Source organism: Myotis brandtii, unplaced genomic scaffold, assembly GCF_000412655.1.
Source record: "Myotis brandtii unplaced genomic scaffold, ASM41265v1 scaffold312, whole genome shotgun sequence".
In the NCBI taxonomy this organism is placed as follows: domain Eukaryota; kingdom Metazoa; phylum Chordata; class Mammalia; order Chiroptera; family Vespertilionidae; genus Myotis; species Myotis brandtii.
The window spans coordinates 2,828,366-2,846,576 of NW_005361955.1; the positions used below are offsets into that span (position 1 = coordinate 2,828,366).

At 43.8% G+C, this 18,211-nt stretch overlaps 1 protein-coding gene across 3 annotated transcripts in view; it reads right to left on the reverse strand.

Annotated features, from left to right (window-relative positions):
• Window positions 1–13,936: 13,936 nt before the first annotated feature.
• The window catches only part of PPARG (peroxisome proliferator-activated receptor gamma), a 106,756-nt gene continuing 102,481 nt past the window's right edge, over window positions 13,937–18,211 (reverse strand). For all 3 annotated transcript variants that reach the window (XM_014542742.1, XM_005870041.2, XM_014542743.1), the window contains exon 7: window positions 13,937–14,383. In XM_014542742.1, the coding sequence (XP_014398228.1) occupies window positions 14,136–14,383 (248 nt within the window). In that variant the 3' untranslated portion in view covers window positions 13,937–14,135. The remainder of the gene's footprint in view (window positions 14,384–18,211) is intronic.

Consider the following 18,211-nt stretch of genomic DNA (forward strand, 5'->3'; position numbering starts at 1 on the left):
ATCATATTTCCCTCATGTGACTGTAGTGGTCATAAGGTATTTGCTCCTCCAGAATCCATTTCCTTTCTCCCTGATTTTTGTTTGGAGATGTTCTCACCTCCCCAACATGGTGGAGGTGGGGTCCCACTCCCTGCTTCAGGGATGGGTGTGTGATGTTGGGAGAAACCCATTGGCTTTTTGTATTTCTCTGGAAACAGTAATTGGTTAGGTAGTAGTGTATCACGTGACTTTGGCTGGTGTAATCAGGGTGAAGTTCTGGACACTGTCATGTGCTACCTAAAAGACTCGCAGTTCTTGGTCTGGGGCCTCCTGGACTTCTATGGGGTGTCCGAGCTTCATCAGAAGTGCAGTGTGAGAAATTGGCTCCCTCCCTTCTCTGCTGACTTAAAGATGGTGTACCCTTGGGCAAATGACTTAGCAATTTTGAGCTTCACTTATCTCTTCTTAAAAAGGGGTATAAGAATTTCACAAGAGCCCCATTGGATTCTTAAAGACTACACTGGAGAACTCCTAAGAATTTGGAAAAGATTTTATTAAAACAGCTCTTTTAGATTTTATTCAGAGGTCTCTTCTTTCCTAGGATATGTCAACGGAGCAGGGAAGAGATTTAAGTGACAGCCTCCTGCTGTGCTTGGAAGTGCAGCTCCTTCCACTGAAATCTTTGTTACCCAATTGAACTGTTCCATCCCAACGCACAGGCTTCTCAGTTCCCCCAGGGGACTGGCTTTGGGTGGCTCCATTCCAAGGGCTCACCTGAGGTGCCCAGGCATGTCTGAATGACACCTCCCTCGAACCCACATAAATTATTACCAAAACCTGATTTTCCCATATTTTCAGTAGACAGGGACCTCCGAGAAGAGTGGGAGCTGGACCTGCAAGGTGTTCTGCCAGGCACTGGCTTTCATGGCTGGAGAGGGGAAGCTGGGTGCTGCCTTATTGGTGTTCTTCTTGTCTAACCTGTCCTCCAAAGATTGTGATTCTTTACTGCAGAGATGCGCCAGCACCCTCTGCAAACAGTTATCTAGTTATGCCAGGCCTGGAACCCAATGAAGCAGGACACGAGAAGTGAAGGACCTTGCTTGGCACAACTGCTCCTCAAGTGTCTGAAATACACCCCTGTTAGAGCCTCATTTCTTGGGGTTAAACATTGCTCTATTCCAGCGTTTCTCAACCTGTGGGTCGCGACCCCTTTGGCGGTCGAACGACCCTTTCACAGGGGTCGCCTAAGACCATCCTGCATATCAGATATTTACATTATGATTCATAACAGTAGCAACGAAAATAATTTTATGGTTGGGTCACAACACGAGGAACTATATTTAAAGGGCCAGAAGGTTGAGAACCACTGCTCTATTCAGATTTCCCTTTTAAGAATGCAAATGTTGCCCAGCCGGTGTGGCTTAGTGGTTGAGCATTAACCCATGAAACAGTAGATCATGGTTCGATTCCCAGTCAGGGCATATGCCTGGGTTGTAGGCTTGATTCCCAGTAGAGGTGTGCAGGAGGCAGCTGATCAATGATTCTTTCTCATCATTGATGTTTCTATCCCTCTCTCCCTCCCTCTTCCTCTCTCTGAAATCAATAAATAAAAATGCATAAATTAAAAATAAATAAAAATGCAAATGTTGGAAATACAAGAGGCCTTTTAGGATCGGAATTATGCATCATTTCCTACTTTTTTCCCCCATGAGGCCAGTGTCCCATCCTCAGTGAGTTACTTAGTGTTTTCAGAATGAGGCCACGCCTGGTCGTATCTTTGCGCCCTCACCTATACCTTTCCTTTACCTGCAACACCCTTCCACACTTTCTCCATTGATGGACTGCTATTGGACTTTTAAGACTCAGCTTAGTGGTTGTCTCCTCCATTTCCCAGACTGAGTTAGGGACTCTTCTTTGTGTATCCATAGCATCCTGGACCAAGTTGTGTTATTGTGAATATATATATATATATTTCAGAGAGGAAGGGAGAGGGAGATAGACATATAAATGATGAGAGAGAATCATTGATCAGCTGCTTCCCGCATGCTCCACACTGGGGATTGAGCCCGTAACGTGGGCATTTGCCCTGACCGGGAATCAAACCAAGATCTCCTGGTCTGCCGGTTGACGCTCAACCACGGAGCCACACCGGCCGGGCTAGATAGTGCATTCCTTGAGGTAGAACCCATGATGGATAGTGCATTCCTTGAGGTAGAACCCATGATGGGGTCATCCCCAGTGTCCCCAGCACCCAGGATCTGATATACAGTAGGTGCTCAGGGCCTTCTCACTGACTGAATGGGTGAATGCCATTGTCCTAACTCTGGCTACTGCTATTGCTACTCTGGTGTCTTAGTTTGGGCTCCCCCACAAGCAGACCCTGCACAAGGATCTGAGTATAAGTAGTTTATTGGGAAGGTGAAGGGAAAACCAGTAGGGGAATGAGAAAGTGAGACCTGGAAGAGAAGTCAGCCAAAAAAACTGTGTGTTCTCAAACTGGTTATCCCTGTGGGAGACTGGATCTTAATCCCACCAGAAACTCTGGGAATCAGTATAGGTTGCACCTACCTCGGGGGTGAGGGAGCTGGGGTGTTTACCCCGCTTTTATCGGTCTGACTGAGCGCTGCTCCTGGGGGAGCATTAAGAGCCTGGCAACTCAATCAGGCAAAGCAATGCAGGGTCTGGCAGCTGAGTCAGGCCATGTGCGCTCTAGTGGCAAGGGTGAGAGGTATGGGTGGGACTGCAACAGCCTCCCAAATGGTCTCCCAACCTCCACTCTCCCCCTTCCTATCCTGACTATGGACTCCTTGAGGGCAGCAACTGTCTCATTCATCTTTATGTCCCCAGCCTTCAGCAACGGGGGCCTGGCTTAGAGAAGAGGCCTGGTGAGTATTGAATGAATGAGTGAATACGTAAGGAATTAAATGGAGTGGCTCTCAGGTTAGCAACTTTCTTCCTCCCTGGCAGGGGAGATGGAAGGGTCTTGAGATCCCTGGGAACCGAGAGAACATAGGTGGGTGATAGGGCCAAGGCAGAAGGGATGGAGGTGGGGAGTAACTGGGAAGAGGGCAGACTGCCCTATGGCTTTGAGACTGGCTGGCCAGGTAGCCATGAAGAAAGGCTCCTTTCATGTTTTTTATGGGGTGGGGAGGCTCCCCTGCTCATGCCTTGCTGCTGTGGGAGTCAGTTTCCGCCCTGGGCCTGTGGGGTTGCGTGACTTTTGGAATGCTGGGCCCAGGGCGTGGAGGCAAGCAAACGCCATTAGCCCTATCAGTGATCTCCCAGTGCAGATATGGAAGTTTGAGGAGGCCCAGCCGGCTCTGCCTGACTGTAAAGAGAAGCGATTGAGGCGGGTCATGGGGAGGTGGCGGTGATTAAGGGGGGTTGAGTCCCTCAGACTTCCTGTCCAGCAGGTAGTGGCGACTTGGGGAATGAGAGGATGGGATATTAGTCATAGTGTAAACCCTCCCTGAGCTCATAAAACCTGGTCTGAGAGTTGGCTTGGGAGCCTCCCCTAGCTCCAGGGAGAAAAGTTGACTCCCTAGGGTGGAACTGTAGACTCCTGGGCTTATCTTCCTAGTCTCAGACTGAAGTGTGGGCTTTAGTCGTGGGTGTACCTGCCCTGAGGCCCGACACAAGGAGGCAGGTGGAGACAATAGCTATAATAATAGTGATAACTCAGTGTGTTTGCAAAGCACTTTCTCCTCATTAGCTCATTTGATCCTCCAATCGGCCTTGCTAAAACGCAAAATTTAATGTAAAATGACTATCTCCTCCATTTTATTGATGAGAAAACTGAGGCCCCAAGGGTTTAGGCCTGAAGAAAATGGGAGTTGAAAGGAAGCATACTTAGGGAACCAGACCAGGGTCCTGAATTTCCACCATAGCAAGCAGTTTTGGGCTCTGGCTGAGGTGTGTGTTCGCCTGTTGGGGTGAGGAGAGGTCTCCTGGGCTGGAAACTGGAGGCAGGAGCCTGCAGGAAGAGGAATCTAAGAGTGAAAGGACTCTGACCCTGGGCCCCACCTCCGTCTGGGCCACTGCTTCCTGATAATAAAACTCTTGCTCTAAAAGGAGAGATAGGAATTCAGGGGAGTTTTCTGTTGAGTTACAGGAGAAAATAAAGTCTTTTGGAGTCAGAGCGAGACACACCTCTGGAATGGGTGTGTAGAAACTGCACTGAAACACCCATTTAGGCAGGTCTCTAACCCCCAATTCTTAGAGGTGATAGTGAAATGGAAAGAATACTATTCATCTCAGATGGCCAGTGTGTAGGAGAAATGAGTTGACATATGTCCTTGCCCATGGGAGGCTCTGAAGAGCTGGTAGTTGAATGGAATCCTACTCCTCCAACAGTCTCTGGGATGTAGGAACCACGAAATATTTAGGGAAACGATGGATAAAAAGAAGACCTTGGTGGGAAAACGGAGCCATGTTTTGGAATATTTTTCGGTCGTTACTTCGCCATCCTGTGGCTGACCTTCTTTCGTCACTCCTTCCATCTACCTAACAGCCAACCAGACCCCTCACCTGGATGTCCAACAGGTCCCCACCCTTGCTCTTTCTAAAGCAGAACTTGTTATCCTGTCCGCAAACAAGACCAAATCTCAGTAGTGAGCATGTCCCTGTCCTGTCCTGTTGCCCAGTCAAACCTCAAGAATCACCCTGGAGTGCTCCCCTCTCCCACCCTACGTTAAGCAGACCTTGGACTGTTTCCCAAATCTATCTGCTCCTCTGACTTCACTGCCAACACCCTCTCCTGGTTCATGCTGCCATCACCGCTTGTCCGAAAGACTGTCATAGCCTCCCAGTCTTCTCGCCTCCCGTCAAGTGTCAAGACCTTCCTGGCTGGCAGAGGGATGGCTAGAGTAAATGTATCAGATTTGCCACATCCTGCTGAAATCTTCCATGCTGTCCGCTCCCCCTCGGATAAAGTCCAAACCTCTTTGGGTGTTATATAGGCTCCCACCTTAATCTGATTCCACTCTACTGTTCCAGCCCTCCGCCTTCCCCCAACACCCTTCAGTTCCAGTTACACCAAAATACTCATCCTTCCCAACATGCCATGTGCCTTTGCATGTGAGCCCTTGCCTGGACAATCCTGTCTGCCTGGACAACCCTTATAAATCTCTCAGTCCATCTCAAATGTCACTTCCTCTGTGAAGCCCTCCCTCACTCCTGACCTCAGGCAGAGCTAAACCTCTCCTGTGCTCTCACAGCAGCAAAAACCAGAGCTCTCAGATTAGCTGGGGAATTGAAGAGAACCTATTTTGATGTCGGACTTTACGTGCATGTTTTGATTGGAAAATCATGGCTATCTTATTTAGCCCTGACGCGTGCAGTTCTTTGAGCTCACATTTATCATAGCAAGAAGGCAATAATTAATTCACATTTGCTGAGTCAAAGGGCCGTGCGCTTTCATACGTCATCTCATTGTTCCTCACCATATGAGGTAGGTATGGTCTTTCCCAATTATAAAAGACAAAAACAGAGAAAATTAAAAAATAAAATAAAAGAGGAAATGAAAATCTAGAAAATAAGAGAATAAAAGTGGAAATTGAAACCCAGAAAGGATAATTGGCTTTGCCCAAGATGATACAGCCAAGACATGGCAAGGTTGGGGCTTTGAACCCACCTGCCTGCCTCCAGCCCTTCCACTTCCTTCCACTTGTCAGGTGATGTTGGCATTGCCAGCTTCCATGACCATCTCCTCTAGGAGAGTGTGAGCATCTTGATGGTCTGAGTATCCTAAGTATCCCCAGAGTCGGGGACAGAGAATGTCAGTGAACATTTGCTGACTTTGAGCTCAAATCTCTTCTTCCTCTCCTCTGCCAGGCTGACCACTGGTGATTCCCTATGGAGGCTCCCTCCGGGGCCCTATTTTGGCCAGATTTCCTGTGTCTCAATGTTTGATTATTAGCTGTGTGATGTTGGGCAAGTAACTTCTTTCCCTATAGGACACTAGGTCCTGTGTTTCTCAGATTGGGGTACGTTGCACTATCTTAGGGGTACTTGAAACCATAGAAAAACTGAGAAAAACTCGAGTTTTTTTTTTTCCTTCCTGAAGTTTTGGGGTAGGTAGAAATAAATTAAGTAATTTCTAAGTGATATTTTAACAATTTAAATTTTAAAAATATATATTTTTGTGAATAAACTACAAAGCTTGCATTAACTTTCAGGAGAAAACATGCGTGGGCTGCTTTGGGAACTGAGAAAAACTCGAGTTTTTTTTTTCCTTCCTGAAGTTTTGGGGTAGGTAGAAATAAATTAAGTAATTTCTAAGTGATATTTTAACAATTTAAATTTTAAAAATATATATTTTTGTGAATAAACTACAAAGCTTGCATTAACTTTCAGGAGAAAACATGCGTGGGCTGCTTTGGGCTACCCTCTTTAGCTCGCGAGGGAATATGATGGAAATATGTGGGAAGCACCCAATAAGACTGTGCCAGTTCCCAGCTACCAGGGCCACCCTGGCTAGGGGGCCTAAGGAGATGCTGAACGCATCAACCCTCCCTCCTTCTTGCCCTGGTCCCTTAGGCCTGCTCCTACAGCTGGTTGAAACAGTGGGAAGAACTCTGGCTTTGGAGCTAGACAGACCAGAGTTTGGATCACAGAGTAGGAAGCTACCGTTCGGTGACCTGAGAATTAAGATTCTCTGTTTCCTTTTCAAGTGTATGGGCTTCCCACTACCACCTACCCAGGCTGCCCCGCAGATTCACCCTCCACCCTTCTCTACCCTGCTTGGTGCTCCCATAGGCTGAATCGTATGGATTGTGTCAATGGGCTTTTTTGTTCTGGTTTCCCATAGGATTTGGCCAAGGAGAGATCAGTTGGGAGGATGGGAAGAGAAAGGATGGGATGCCCATCCCCTGTTGCCCTCTGCTGTCTGGAGGATGGCAGTGATGGTGTTCAGGCCGCGGCCCCTCTTCTATAGCTACAGCTCTCTCGGGTTCTGTAGCCTTTCCTTCCTTTGCCCTCAGCGTTAGGGCTAGGAAAGGTTTTCTGCTGTGGCTAGCCTTGGGGTGTCTCACCATCCTTTACTGGTTTCCCTTGGCGTCCCCCCCCCCCTTTGTAAATAGTCCCTGCACTACACTCTCTCCAATGGTCCCTTTTCAGTGAGCCAGTTATTTCCTATGGGACCCTAACCCATAAACAACCTCCCTGGGTTTTTGGAAGGATTAAATGACTGCTAAGTAGAGCTTGTACTTGGTGTTTGAGAGAATAATGACTATCATTGGGGACTGAGTGGGGAGACCAGAGAGGGCAGAGGCAGCCCTGGCTAGAATCTTCCCCGAAGGAGGCAGCTCCTTCACCAACAGTGGTCCCCACCCCAGAGCCCTGGGAGGCCTGGCCGGGGATACGCTTTTTTAGGGCACAGTTCCTGTGGCTGTGGCAGCAGCGGCAGCATCACTGATAACACTCTGGGCTCCTCAGAGGCCCTCCTGGCTGCATCTCATCTGGCAGGCTCCGGAGGCCAGGGAGCCCCAGTGCCTGGCTGCCAGGGCGCTGACTCAGCACAACGCCCCTCTCTCAGCAGCTTGGCTTGGGTGGGAACCAACCAGCCATCCGATGGCCCCTCCCCTCCCCTTGGAGGCGTTGCCCCCTCTGGCTGGAGCAGCCCCAGGTCCTAATGAGTGCTGGCTTTTGTCCTGTCCAGGCCCAGGCCTGTGGAGGGGAGAACGCTCTCAGGCAACAGAGAACACAGGCTTCTGATGGTCAGCCAGAGAACTCTGTCTCTCTTCCAGCCTCCCCTAGAGGCTCCTGGGGTGTCAGAGCTGGAAGGGCAGAACAGAGCCTCTGACTGTGTAGAATGGGAAACTGAGGCCCAGAGAAAGCAACTTCCCCAGGGCCACAGCAAATCACTGTCAGAACCCAGGCCAACACTAGACAATTCCCCACAGGCGGGAGTCTCATGGTTTCTCCTCGGATTGAGGACACTGATCGTCCACGTTCCAGGTCAGGACAAGCGCCTAGCAAATTGTGTCAGGTTGGAGGTACTTGTCTTTAGAAGATTTTCATTGTTTAGGGGCCTTAGGCATGTCACCTATGTATGACCTCTCATCCTTACAACCCCACAAAGTAGGAGCTGGGATTTTCCACAAAACTAGATGAAGAGGCTAAAGCCCAGAGACGGGAAGCAACTTGCCTGAGGTCACACAGCTAGCACGTGGCAGAGCCGAAATTCAAACTGAATTGCCATAAGCCTGTGCCCTGGTGAACAGGCAACAGATCTTAGGTTCTTTCAGAGACAGCAGCGCGCAGTAGAAAAGGGCCCTACACGGAGTGGGTCTCAGGAAGCCCCGGGCCTCGCCTACGCTCATGTGTCGACCTTTCTTTTGTGGAACCTTGGGTTAGCTCCTTTCCCTCATCAAGCTTCACTTTCTTTTCTGAATCATGGTGATCATGCTTGCTCTGCTTCCTCCATGTGATAGTCTATGAGACCTGTAGGGTATGTCTCCTCCCCATTTTACAAACAGGGAAACTGAGACTCATTCCTTTACTCATGATGAGTGAATTAGATGTCATTTGCTGAGGAACTTCTAAAGGCCAGGTACTATGTCCCCAAAGAGGAAGGTGACTTGCTCAAGGCCACATACTTATACAGTGGCAGGGCTAAGCCTCAAACTGACAGTGGATGCTTTCATATACACTTCATGGCCCCTGGTGTTGTGGAGAAGTGGCCAGAGAGTCTAACAGTTTTCCAACGCTTGCAGAAAACCACTTGGATCCTCTCTGAGCCCGGCCCATGGCACTGAATAGATCCCAGGAATGGCACTCTCCTGGGAAGTTTTGGCCTGGAACATATTTACAAAACTCCAGAGGGAATGGAAATAACCCAACCTACTCCCTACAGACTCAAATTAGCAATTTTCTTATTCTTCATAACCCCTCTGGAAATGCAAACTATGTAATATTGGTCTAAAATTAGGAGCATAAGTCACAAGAGAAAAGTCCCACTACTTTTGGAGAAAATGTTTTCTTAGCCTCATCCCTGCATTTGTTCTAAATTAGAACACAGCAGTTGTCTATCAAATAATTACTTTCTCCTAATGCATATGGATTGGGGGCAAAATACTTTTAAGAGAACATATTTTTACTGGACTGCCAAAAACTGAAATCCAATCCCTTTTCCTGATTTGAATCTACAGGACATTCAGGTGAAGGTCCAGAAATCTTGAATAGGAAGAACCTGTTCCATGGGCCCAGGATGCCTTCTTAAATGAAGGACACTTTAATAATAACAATGGCAATAATGTTCTCTGTGGCCAGTACAGAATGACTGGTTAAGATGTGTCAAGAAACTGTGTGAAGTGTTTTACAACCACTATTATATTTAATCCTCATGATAATCCTGTAAGATGGGTATTGTGATCCCATTTTACATATGAGGGAAATTAAGGTCTAAAGAGGTTAAGAGATTGACCGAGAGCCATATGGTTATAGAACGAGTAGGTGGTAGAGTTAGAATTTTAACCCAAATAAGTCTAAATCTAAAGCCCACCTTAGGATATTATCTCCCATAAAGTTGTACCTACTATGTGCCAGACATAATCCTAAATAATTTATATAATAATCTTTTGATTGTCACAATCCCTCCCAAAACTTTGTTCCATTCTTTTCCTTCAGTGAAGATACTCATACTAGCTTCAAATCTGTCACACACTTGGAGATTTTCTTGTTAAACTGCCAATCCCCCTGGTTGGCAATGTGAGTGATAAGAAGAGTATGTGTGCCATACAGCACCTTTGCATAAGTTAATCCTAGTAGACTCCTAGGACCTTGGGCATGCTACTTAACTTCTTTGTTCCTCAGGGTTCTCATCTGTCACTTGAGTTGATTGGCTCCTTTGAGCTCTCATTTTCTAGAATTCTATGGTAACTGGAGGGACTGTCTGGAAATGGGTGTAGGATGGGCAAGTTTTGATATATGGCGGTAGAAATGACCTTGCCATGAAGGCAGAAGAACTTTGCAAGTTAGGGGGATGTGAGGCCTGGCTCCTAGGAGCAGCTGGGATGGACAGCAAACGGGGGCGGGAGTCAGGGTTCTTCAGCCAGCCCAAAGATTGTAACCGGATTGAAGAGAATAAGGTGAGTCACAATCCCCAGGGCGCAGGAACAAACATGTGGTATGTGTGACCCCAGGAGCAGAGCTAGGCCTACAAGATGGAAATCAAGGGGTCAAGAAGGGAGAGAGCTTCCTGTCCCTTAGGTACTTGTTCAGGGGCTGGACAACCATTGGAAGCAGTGTAGAGGGGATTTGACTTTTAGAGAGTGGATTTTCCAAAATGCAAGTTTGATCCTGTCCCTCTTCTGGCCGGTAACATCTACCAGAACTCAAGTGCCTATGAATACCATCCAAGGTAGCTCCTTACCGTGGAGAATGAGCCTCAGCACAGTCTGTTGCTGACCTGGTTACATCACTTCTCACCCCTAAGCTAGTGCAGCCATACCTAACTCCTTGCGGTTTTTTTGAACACATTATGTACTGTTAAGACTTCTGTGTCTACCCACATCCTCTGATTCCCTTTTCACATCTACAGGCATTTCATCGCTTGGCTTGAGTTGTAATTTTGTGTCTGACTTCATCAACAGGCTGTGATACCCTTGAGGACAGGGCCTAGTTACTCATCTTCATATGGTGGCAGACTTGACTGGAGTATGAACTGAGTTTATATATATATATATTTTATTGATTTTTTTTACAGAGAGGAAGGGAGAGAGATAGAGAGTTAGAAACATCGATGAGAGAGAATCATCGATCAGCTGCCTCCTGCACATCTCCCACTGGGGATGTGCCCGCAACCCAGGTACATGCCCTTGACCGGAATCGAACCTGGGACCTTTCAGTCCGCAGGCCGACGTTCTATCCACTGAGCCAAACCGGCTTCGGCTGAACTGAGTTTATATTTGATGAATGAAGTGGGATTAGATGACATCGGATGGTCTTTTAAACTATTAAGATCCTGCTATTTTATTTCATTTGAATAAGAATTAACTGGAAGGCCTAACATGTACAATCACATGGTGAGGTTTTGGGAGACACAGACAATAATAGTGATAATAATGCGAACAGAGACAACAGGAGCCAGGGCCCAGAACCAGGGTGAGGTAAGAGAAGAATAGGTAGGTGGCTCCCTAGTGAAGCACAGGCATCTTGGTCCCTTTGTCTCATAGCCACAAACTCTTCCAGTGAGTGTGTGGAAAAGAGGAGCAAAGAGAAAGCAATGGGGATGTTCCTGTTGGAAATGAACTTTGGTTCTTTCTCTCGGGATTTAGAACAGAAATTGGCTTTCTTTAGGGGTCCCCATGCCAACCCCTGCTCCCCAGTAGGTATTTCCAAGGGAATAGGCATCTGGGGACCAATTTCCAACTCCTCTCATCCTGACTTGCTTTATCAGCACCAAACAGTAGTAGATGTCAACCAAGTCAAGGCTTGCCCACAAGAATAGCCTTAAGGGAGCTGAGAAAAAGTCATTCAGTAGCAACTACCACAGAAGCTCCCCACCCCCTTTTCCTCAGTGCAATGGATGTAGCTGTCCCTCTGATTTCTGCCTCCAAGCTTATAATTGAGAATTTGCTAGGTGACACCAGCTAGTGCTTCCTGACTCTCTTGAGTTCTTATTGAAAAAGCCCCAGTCCTCTTATTCCTCATCTAAATTTTAAAAAAGAAGCCAGAAACTCAGGTCAGGCATTTTTGACTGTGGCTAGAGAAACAGGGTGGGCAGATATAGTTTTTTCCATATGTACCCTTGCTGTTCCTGCGCTCCAAGCACAGCATGGAGATGGGAGAGGAGCAGGTCATATGCAAAGGCAGTGCTGGGGTAGGGCTATCATGGGCGCCTTGAAACCCTCCCCCTTTTTTTTTTTTTTTACTTTTGACCAAAGTTAGTTTCCTTCCTTCTTTATTAACACAAATCCGAAAATGTGTTTGTGTCCGGAGAAAGTCCTATGAATAACTGATGATACAGTTGTTGATTAACTTGTGAATCATCCTGGGGGAAAGGGAGACTGAGAAAGGAGCAGGAGCTTTGGAGGCTGTATATGACTTGTCATAAAATATTTAGCAAATGGTCGTCCAAACCACAGGGAAAAAGTCAGAGAGATGGGAATTTAAAAGCTGCCAGGATTTAAAAGCTATTTAATGCTTATCATCAGTGCCAAAGAGCTGAGAGCATCCCCCTTCCTCCCCATATTGGCAGCCACAGATCCGAGAATGTGAAAAGGGCTTGGATGGGCTGTGGAGCGCTGGTGGGAACTGAGAGCAGGCAGCTTGCTGAAAGGCTTTTTGTTTGGTAAATCTTGTAAACAAGGGATCTCCTCTGAGGTGGAATCCTCACCTTGTCTACTGCCTGCCCGTTCTTTCTCAAGCTCTCCTGGATGATAAACTCTCCACGTGGAGTAATAGTGAAGCCTCTAGTCAGTGGATATTTCAAAATATCCTGATGCTTGGCATCAATGAAGGAAAGAAAAAAAAATAGCCATTTGATGAACTGAATTTGTCACACTTTTCTCCAATGTTTTGGTGTCACTTAGACAATGGCTTCAGTCGCTGGTCCCGATATGATGTGGTTACATCTATTCTAAAGGTTGGAGCTCGGATGTTGTCTCTCCTAAAGGGTCAGGGAACCCACATTTTTAGGGTCAGGGTAAGGACTCACTTCTGTAACCTGAGTCTTTGGAGATCTGTTTATTTTGAGGTAAAGGATGAAAAGATGTTTCCTGATATTTTGGCTTGAAAGCCTCAAATGTCAAGTGATGTTCTCCTGAGTATCAATACCATTAGGAAAGATAAAGTAAGGGAGAAGTAGCAGGGAAATAATTTAGGCCAGTGGAAATAATCATCCTGGCGAAGAGGCCTCCGGGTAGTAGTATGAGTTCATTGGTAAGCAATGCTAGTAAATGTGGTGGCTTCAATCAAAGAATCTATTAATTGTGCCAAGAAGGTCCCTGCTTTTAGGGAACATATACGCTGCTTGCTGGGGACGCATTACCTAAACGATATGGACAATGAACCTTTGAGGTCAGAAAAGAAATCTCTGGGCAAGGTGGTCCCAAAGAAGACGATAGGAATAACTCTAGCAAAGTTACTCTACATACATTAGAACCACAACATGGTTCTTCTCCCTCATTCATGTTTTGTTTTGGTTTCTTCTTCATCTTGTTCCTGCTGTTTTGCTTTCTTAGAAAGTTTTCTCTTCTATTCTCTACCTACCTCAAATCCAACACATCCTTGGAGGCCCACTTCAATGAATTTAGTTACTCTTGACTATTCCAATCTTCATTAATCTTCACTTCCTTTGAACTCTTATAGTTCTTAGGAGTTCATTCATTTGGCACAGGATTATAATACTGTGCATTATAATCTGTTTTTTTTTGATGAAAGATTAATCTTTTCTCCTGAACTCAATTGTAAGTTCTTTTTGGCAGGTGCCAAATTTTAAAACACTTCTGTGTTACTCACAGTTTCTAATAGTTCATAACTTGCCCCTGGGTATTTGCGTACACCTTGATATCCTGTTGGTGGGCCGCTTTTGGTGAATGAAAATCTTGGTTGGGATTGTGGAAGAAGACTGGATTCTTGGTAGGCCTAGGCATGTGCTCCAAATGAGCACATCCAGGTTAAGAAACACATGCTCCGAGCAGTTTTTGGTCCTGAAGTTCCCTTTCCCTTCTTAGTTGTGATTGTTAAAACAGATGGAGGGTTCAGAAAAGTTGTAAGTTGAGTAAATAATTAATTTACCAAGAGTAAAAGTTGATCAGAAGTTCTATTCACGTTTCAAAAAATGTGTAAGAAAGAAGGAAGAAAAATAAAGGAAAGAAGGAAGGCAGGCATAGAAGGAGGGACATAGACATAGAGAAAGGGAGGGGGTAAAGAGTGAGAAAATTGAGAAGAAAATAAAAGAAAAAAGCCTGGATTGGAGAACACATCAGACTTAGTCTTCAAATACATCCACCAATTTCATAATGTGGTCATTTTTAATATTAAAAGTAAATTGTAAATGTATCTTTATAAACAATATGCATAAAATAGATCTATTATTCTAAACCCTTTCTTTTTAAAATGCTTTTTCACAGTAAATTTTTTAGGTGTCAGATCTCCCCTCAATAGTGCAATTGGAAGAAGGAAAACGTTGTCAGTGAATTAGGACTTCTCTGCTAATACAAGTCCTTGTATATTTCCTGTAGGAGTGGGTGAAGACTCATGTCTGTCTCTGTTTTCTTTATTACTTGCAATAGCTGCACATGTTCTGTTACAATTTGCCTGAGGTCTGTCATTTTCTGGAGCAGCTTGGCAAAGAGCTGAGAGGACTCGGGGTGGTTCATCTTGAGCTGGAGCTCCAAGGCTTGCAGCAAGTTGTCTTGTATGTCCTCAATGGGCTTCACATTCAGCAAACCCGGGCGGTCTGGGGGAGCAGAAGAACAGGAGGTTCAGTTACAAATTCTCTGGCCCCACATCTGAAGCATATTCAGCCAAACTACGCACCCATCTTTTTCTTGGTTTGGGTTTTAAAAGAAGGTTGGAAGAGAGAGTAAGTAATAGCAAGCATGAACTGCATACAGGAGGATGGAATGGATCGGAGCCCTTTCCAGGGGCATTCTTTTCCTGGCCAGGACTTAATCTGTGTAATCAGTTGACATAACATGGTAAAAAGGCAATCTCCTCCTCAGACTGAGGACTCCTCTGCCAGTATGCTTCTACTCACTCAGAAATCTCATTTATAACTTCTGCTGCTTCTTGATGAGTCTATGTTTTATAACCTCTACTTACTTTTTCATCACAGCTTTAAATATGCTTCTAAAACAAGTTTTGTCTTCTCTTTTGCTTAATATCCCATATATATTTTCAGAGACAAGACATAGTTTTTACAGTTTGTAAAGACAGACAGTGCCCCCCCCCCCCACCAACCCCAAGATTTTAACAGGTTTCTTCTGAGTGGTTTCAGGTAATTTTCATTTTCTCCTTTATACTTCCCTTCTTTGAATATTTAAAAAATTTTTTTCCTTCTTTGAATCTTTAAATGGTGAGCTTAAATTACTTTTACATTTTTAATGTTTTTCTTCATGCAGATCTTCTTAGATGTATCCTTAAATGCTTCTTTACTTTTATTCCTTACTTTATAATAGTCTATACTTCTTTTTGTTTTATTTTCAAATACACTCCTGCAGATGTATAGAAAACGTATTAATTTTAGTATATAGAATCTATTTCAATTTCCTGAACTCTTGTCAATTAAAATAGTTTTTATCCTGGATTTTATTTTTTTTCCTACTTTGATTAGACTATTACCTCTGCAAATAATGGCGGTTTTCTTTCTTTCTTCTTTTCCAGTGTTTACATTTCTCATTTCTTTTTCTTGCCATAGTGCATTGGCTAATACCTCTAATATGCTATTAAATATTAGTAGTGGTAGGAGGCATTCTTGTTTCATTCCTAACCTTGAAGAAAATGTTTCTAATGGTTTACCACAAGTATGATATTTACTATAGATTATATTGGGTATGTTTTAGTCCTGGCTTTCCAAGAGTTTTAAAGTTTTATATTTGTTGTAGTTGGGAATGTTGTTGCATTCATCAAATGTTTTTAAATTTTTCATTCTAAAGAAATTACCATATGTTTTTATCTTAATCAAGTATTATGAATTATATCAATAGATTTCCTTATATCTTTGTATTCATTTACTAATAATATATTTAGGGTTTTAAAATTTGTAAGTGAGATCAGTCCAGAGTCTTCTTTTTTTGTGCCATCCTTTGCCTGTTTTGGTAATAAATGTTAACTGGTCTTATAGACTGAGTTGATACTGTTTCTATGCAGTAATGACCTGTTCCTTGATGGTTTCTTGGAATTCACTGGCAGAACTGTCTGAGCCTGGTGGTAAATCTTTGACTACCTTCAATTTTTCTTCTATAGATTTTTAGTCTCTTTAGGCTTTGTCCCACTTTTAAGTGACATTTTAGTAATTTATAGTAGAATAAAGTTGTACACGATATTCTTTTGAAATCTAAAATCTCTATTTTTATTTAACTGGATGCTTATTTGTGTATTCTCTTGTTTAAAAATCTGATTTGCCAAAAGCTTATCTTTTTTTCCTTTTTAAAAAACACAGCTTTTGGTTTTATTAATCAATTCTGCTTTTTGAAATGGTATTTTGTTTTCAATTTAACTAGTTCACGCTTTTAACTTTCTTTAGCTTTATTCTCCTTCTCTCTCTCTCTCTCTCTCTCTCTCTCTGTGTGAAAGCTCCAGGATTTGGAAGGGAGAGCTGGACCCTTCAAACATGGGGAAAATGCCTTTCAGCAATTCTCTCCCTGTGCTATCAATGACCAGGGCACAGGTAGCACACGATCACTTCTGAATGTAGCAGTCTAGTTTCTTGAATTAAATGACTAATTCATTTAGTTTCAGTATTTCTTATTTTCTTGGCAGATGCATTTAAAGCTCTAAAATTTCCTGAGTTTTACTTTAGTCTCACTCAATAGGCTTTGTTCAGTAGTCTTTTCATAGTTCTTTTCCAAATAGTCTGTTTCACTATTTTCATTTAATTTTTAACCTAAGAGTTATATAAAAGCATGATTTAGCCCTAGTCAGTTTGACTCAGTGGATAGAGCATCGGCCTGTGGACTGAAGGGTCCTGGATTCGATTCCAGTTAAGGGCATGTACCTCAGTTGCAGGCTCCTCGTCAGCCCAGGCCTTGGTCATGGCGCAACCAATCGATGTGTTTCTCTCACATTGATATTCCTCTCTGTCTTTCCCTCTTTCTTACACTCTCTCTAAAAATCAATGAAAAAATATCCTCGGGTGAGGATTAAAAATAAATAAATAAGTAAGTAAATAAATCAATAAAAGCATGATTTTAGATTTTCAAGTGGAAAGTTTGGGTGTTTGTTTTCTAATTTCTAAATTTTATTTTCTATGTTTGTTGCATTGTGGTTAGAATATAAGGTTTCCCCATTAAAGCTTACCAGAGGGTGCAGGGTTTATGTACAACCTTCAGGACACTTACTTGATACCTTGCACTGATTCCAAATTTTAGCTCTTGAAGGCTATTCACCCTCTTTTTCTAATTTAACTCTTTCCCCCTTCACTGTAAATTAAAGCATTGTATAGGAATTTTTACTTATCTTTTAATATCTTTCATTCTCTAGCCTCAGTTTCTGAAATTATCCCTTTGCTCCAACCATATTAAGCTATTTCCATACCAAGTCCCTCAAACCTCCTATGTTCTATCATGACTCTGTGCTCAAGCAGATTCTGCTCCTCCTGCCTGAAACAACAATCTTCCCTTCTCTTCACCCATCTCATCGACTTCAACCTATTCTTCAAAACACAGCCTGTGCCATTATGTCCTGGTAGCCTTCCTTAGCAATATCCCTTCCGCTCCCCTGTTCTTCCAGTCCCTTTTCTCTGGACCTTGAAGCACCTTATAAACACTTCAATGTCTATTATATTAGTAGATTAACACTTGGTGAGCAGATTACATTTTCTAAATATTGTGCTAAGGGCTTTATACACAATATATCATTTAATCTTCATAATAACCCCATAAGGTCAATGTTTTATGGAGGGGAAAACAAGCTTTAGAGAAAGGAGTTAAATTTTGCCCAAGATCTGCCATGTGCTAGTAAATGGCAGAGCTGACATTTGAATTCCAAATGCTATGCAGTATTCAACTCTTATGACCTTGTATTATAAGTACCAATTTTCTTGTTTATCTTCCCTACTAGACCATGAGATATCAGAAGGCAGAGACTATGTCCTGATCATCTCTGATCAAGTGGAAACATAGGAAACATTCAGTTGGTTGAGTTAATGAATTAGGTTTTCGGGCTGAGTTCTGAATTGAAAAGTACAATTCTGTTGGTTGGTGAACAAGCCTAAAGGCAGGATCACTACACAATGAAGAAACCACCTGTAAACAGTGTTTTCCTGTATCCAGTAAACGACAGTAACCTTTATCCACTGAAGTGAGGCACAGGAGAGCAATGCTAGAATGGTTTCAGGTAGGATTTGTGGAACTGTAAACATTCTCTGAAGTTTTCTTTTTTTAATTACAGAAGGAAAGTTACCTTTGGTTTGATTCTTTGCCGCCAACCCCTCTCCTCACCTCCCCACACACACTTCTCTAACATGTCCCATTGACTGGACTAAGTATATGTTTTTCTTTACATTTCAGCATTTAATTTTGGAATCATCAGCAAAAATCTCAAATTCAGAGAATTAAACAAAATA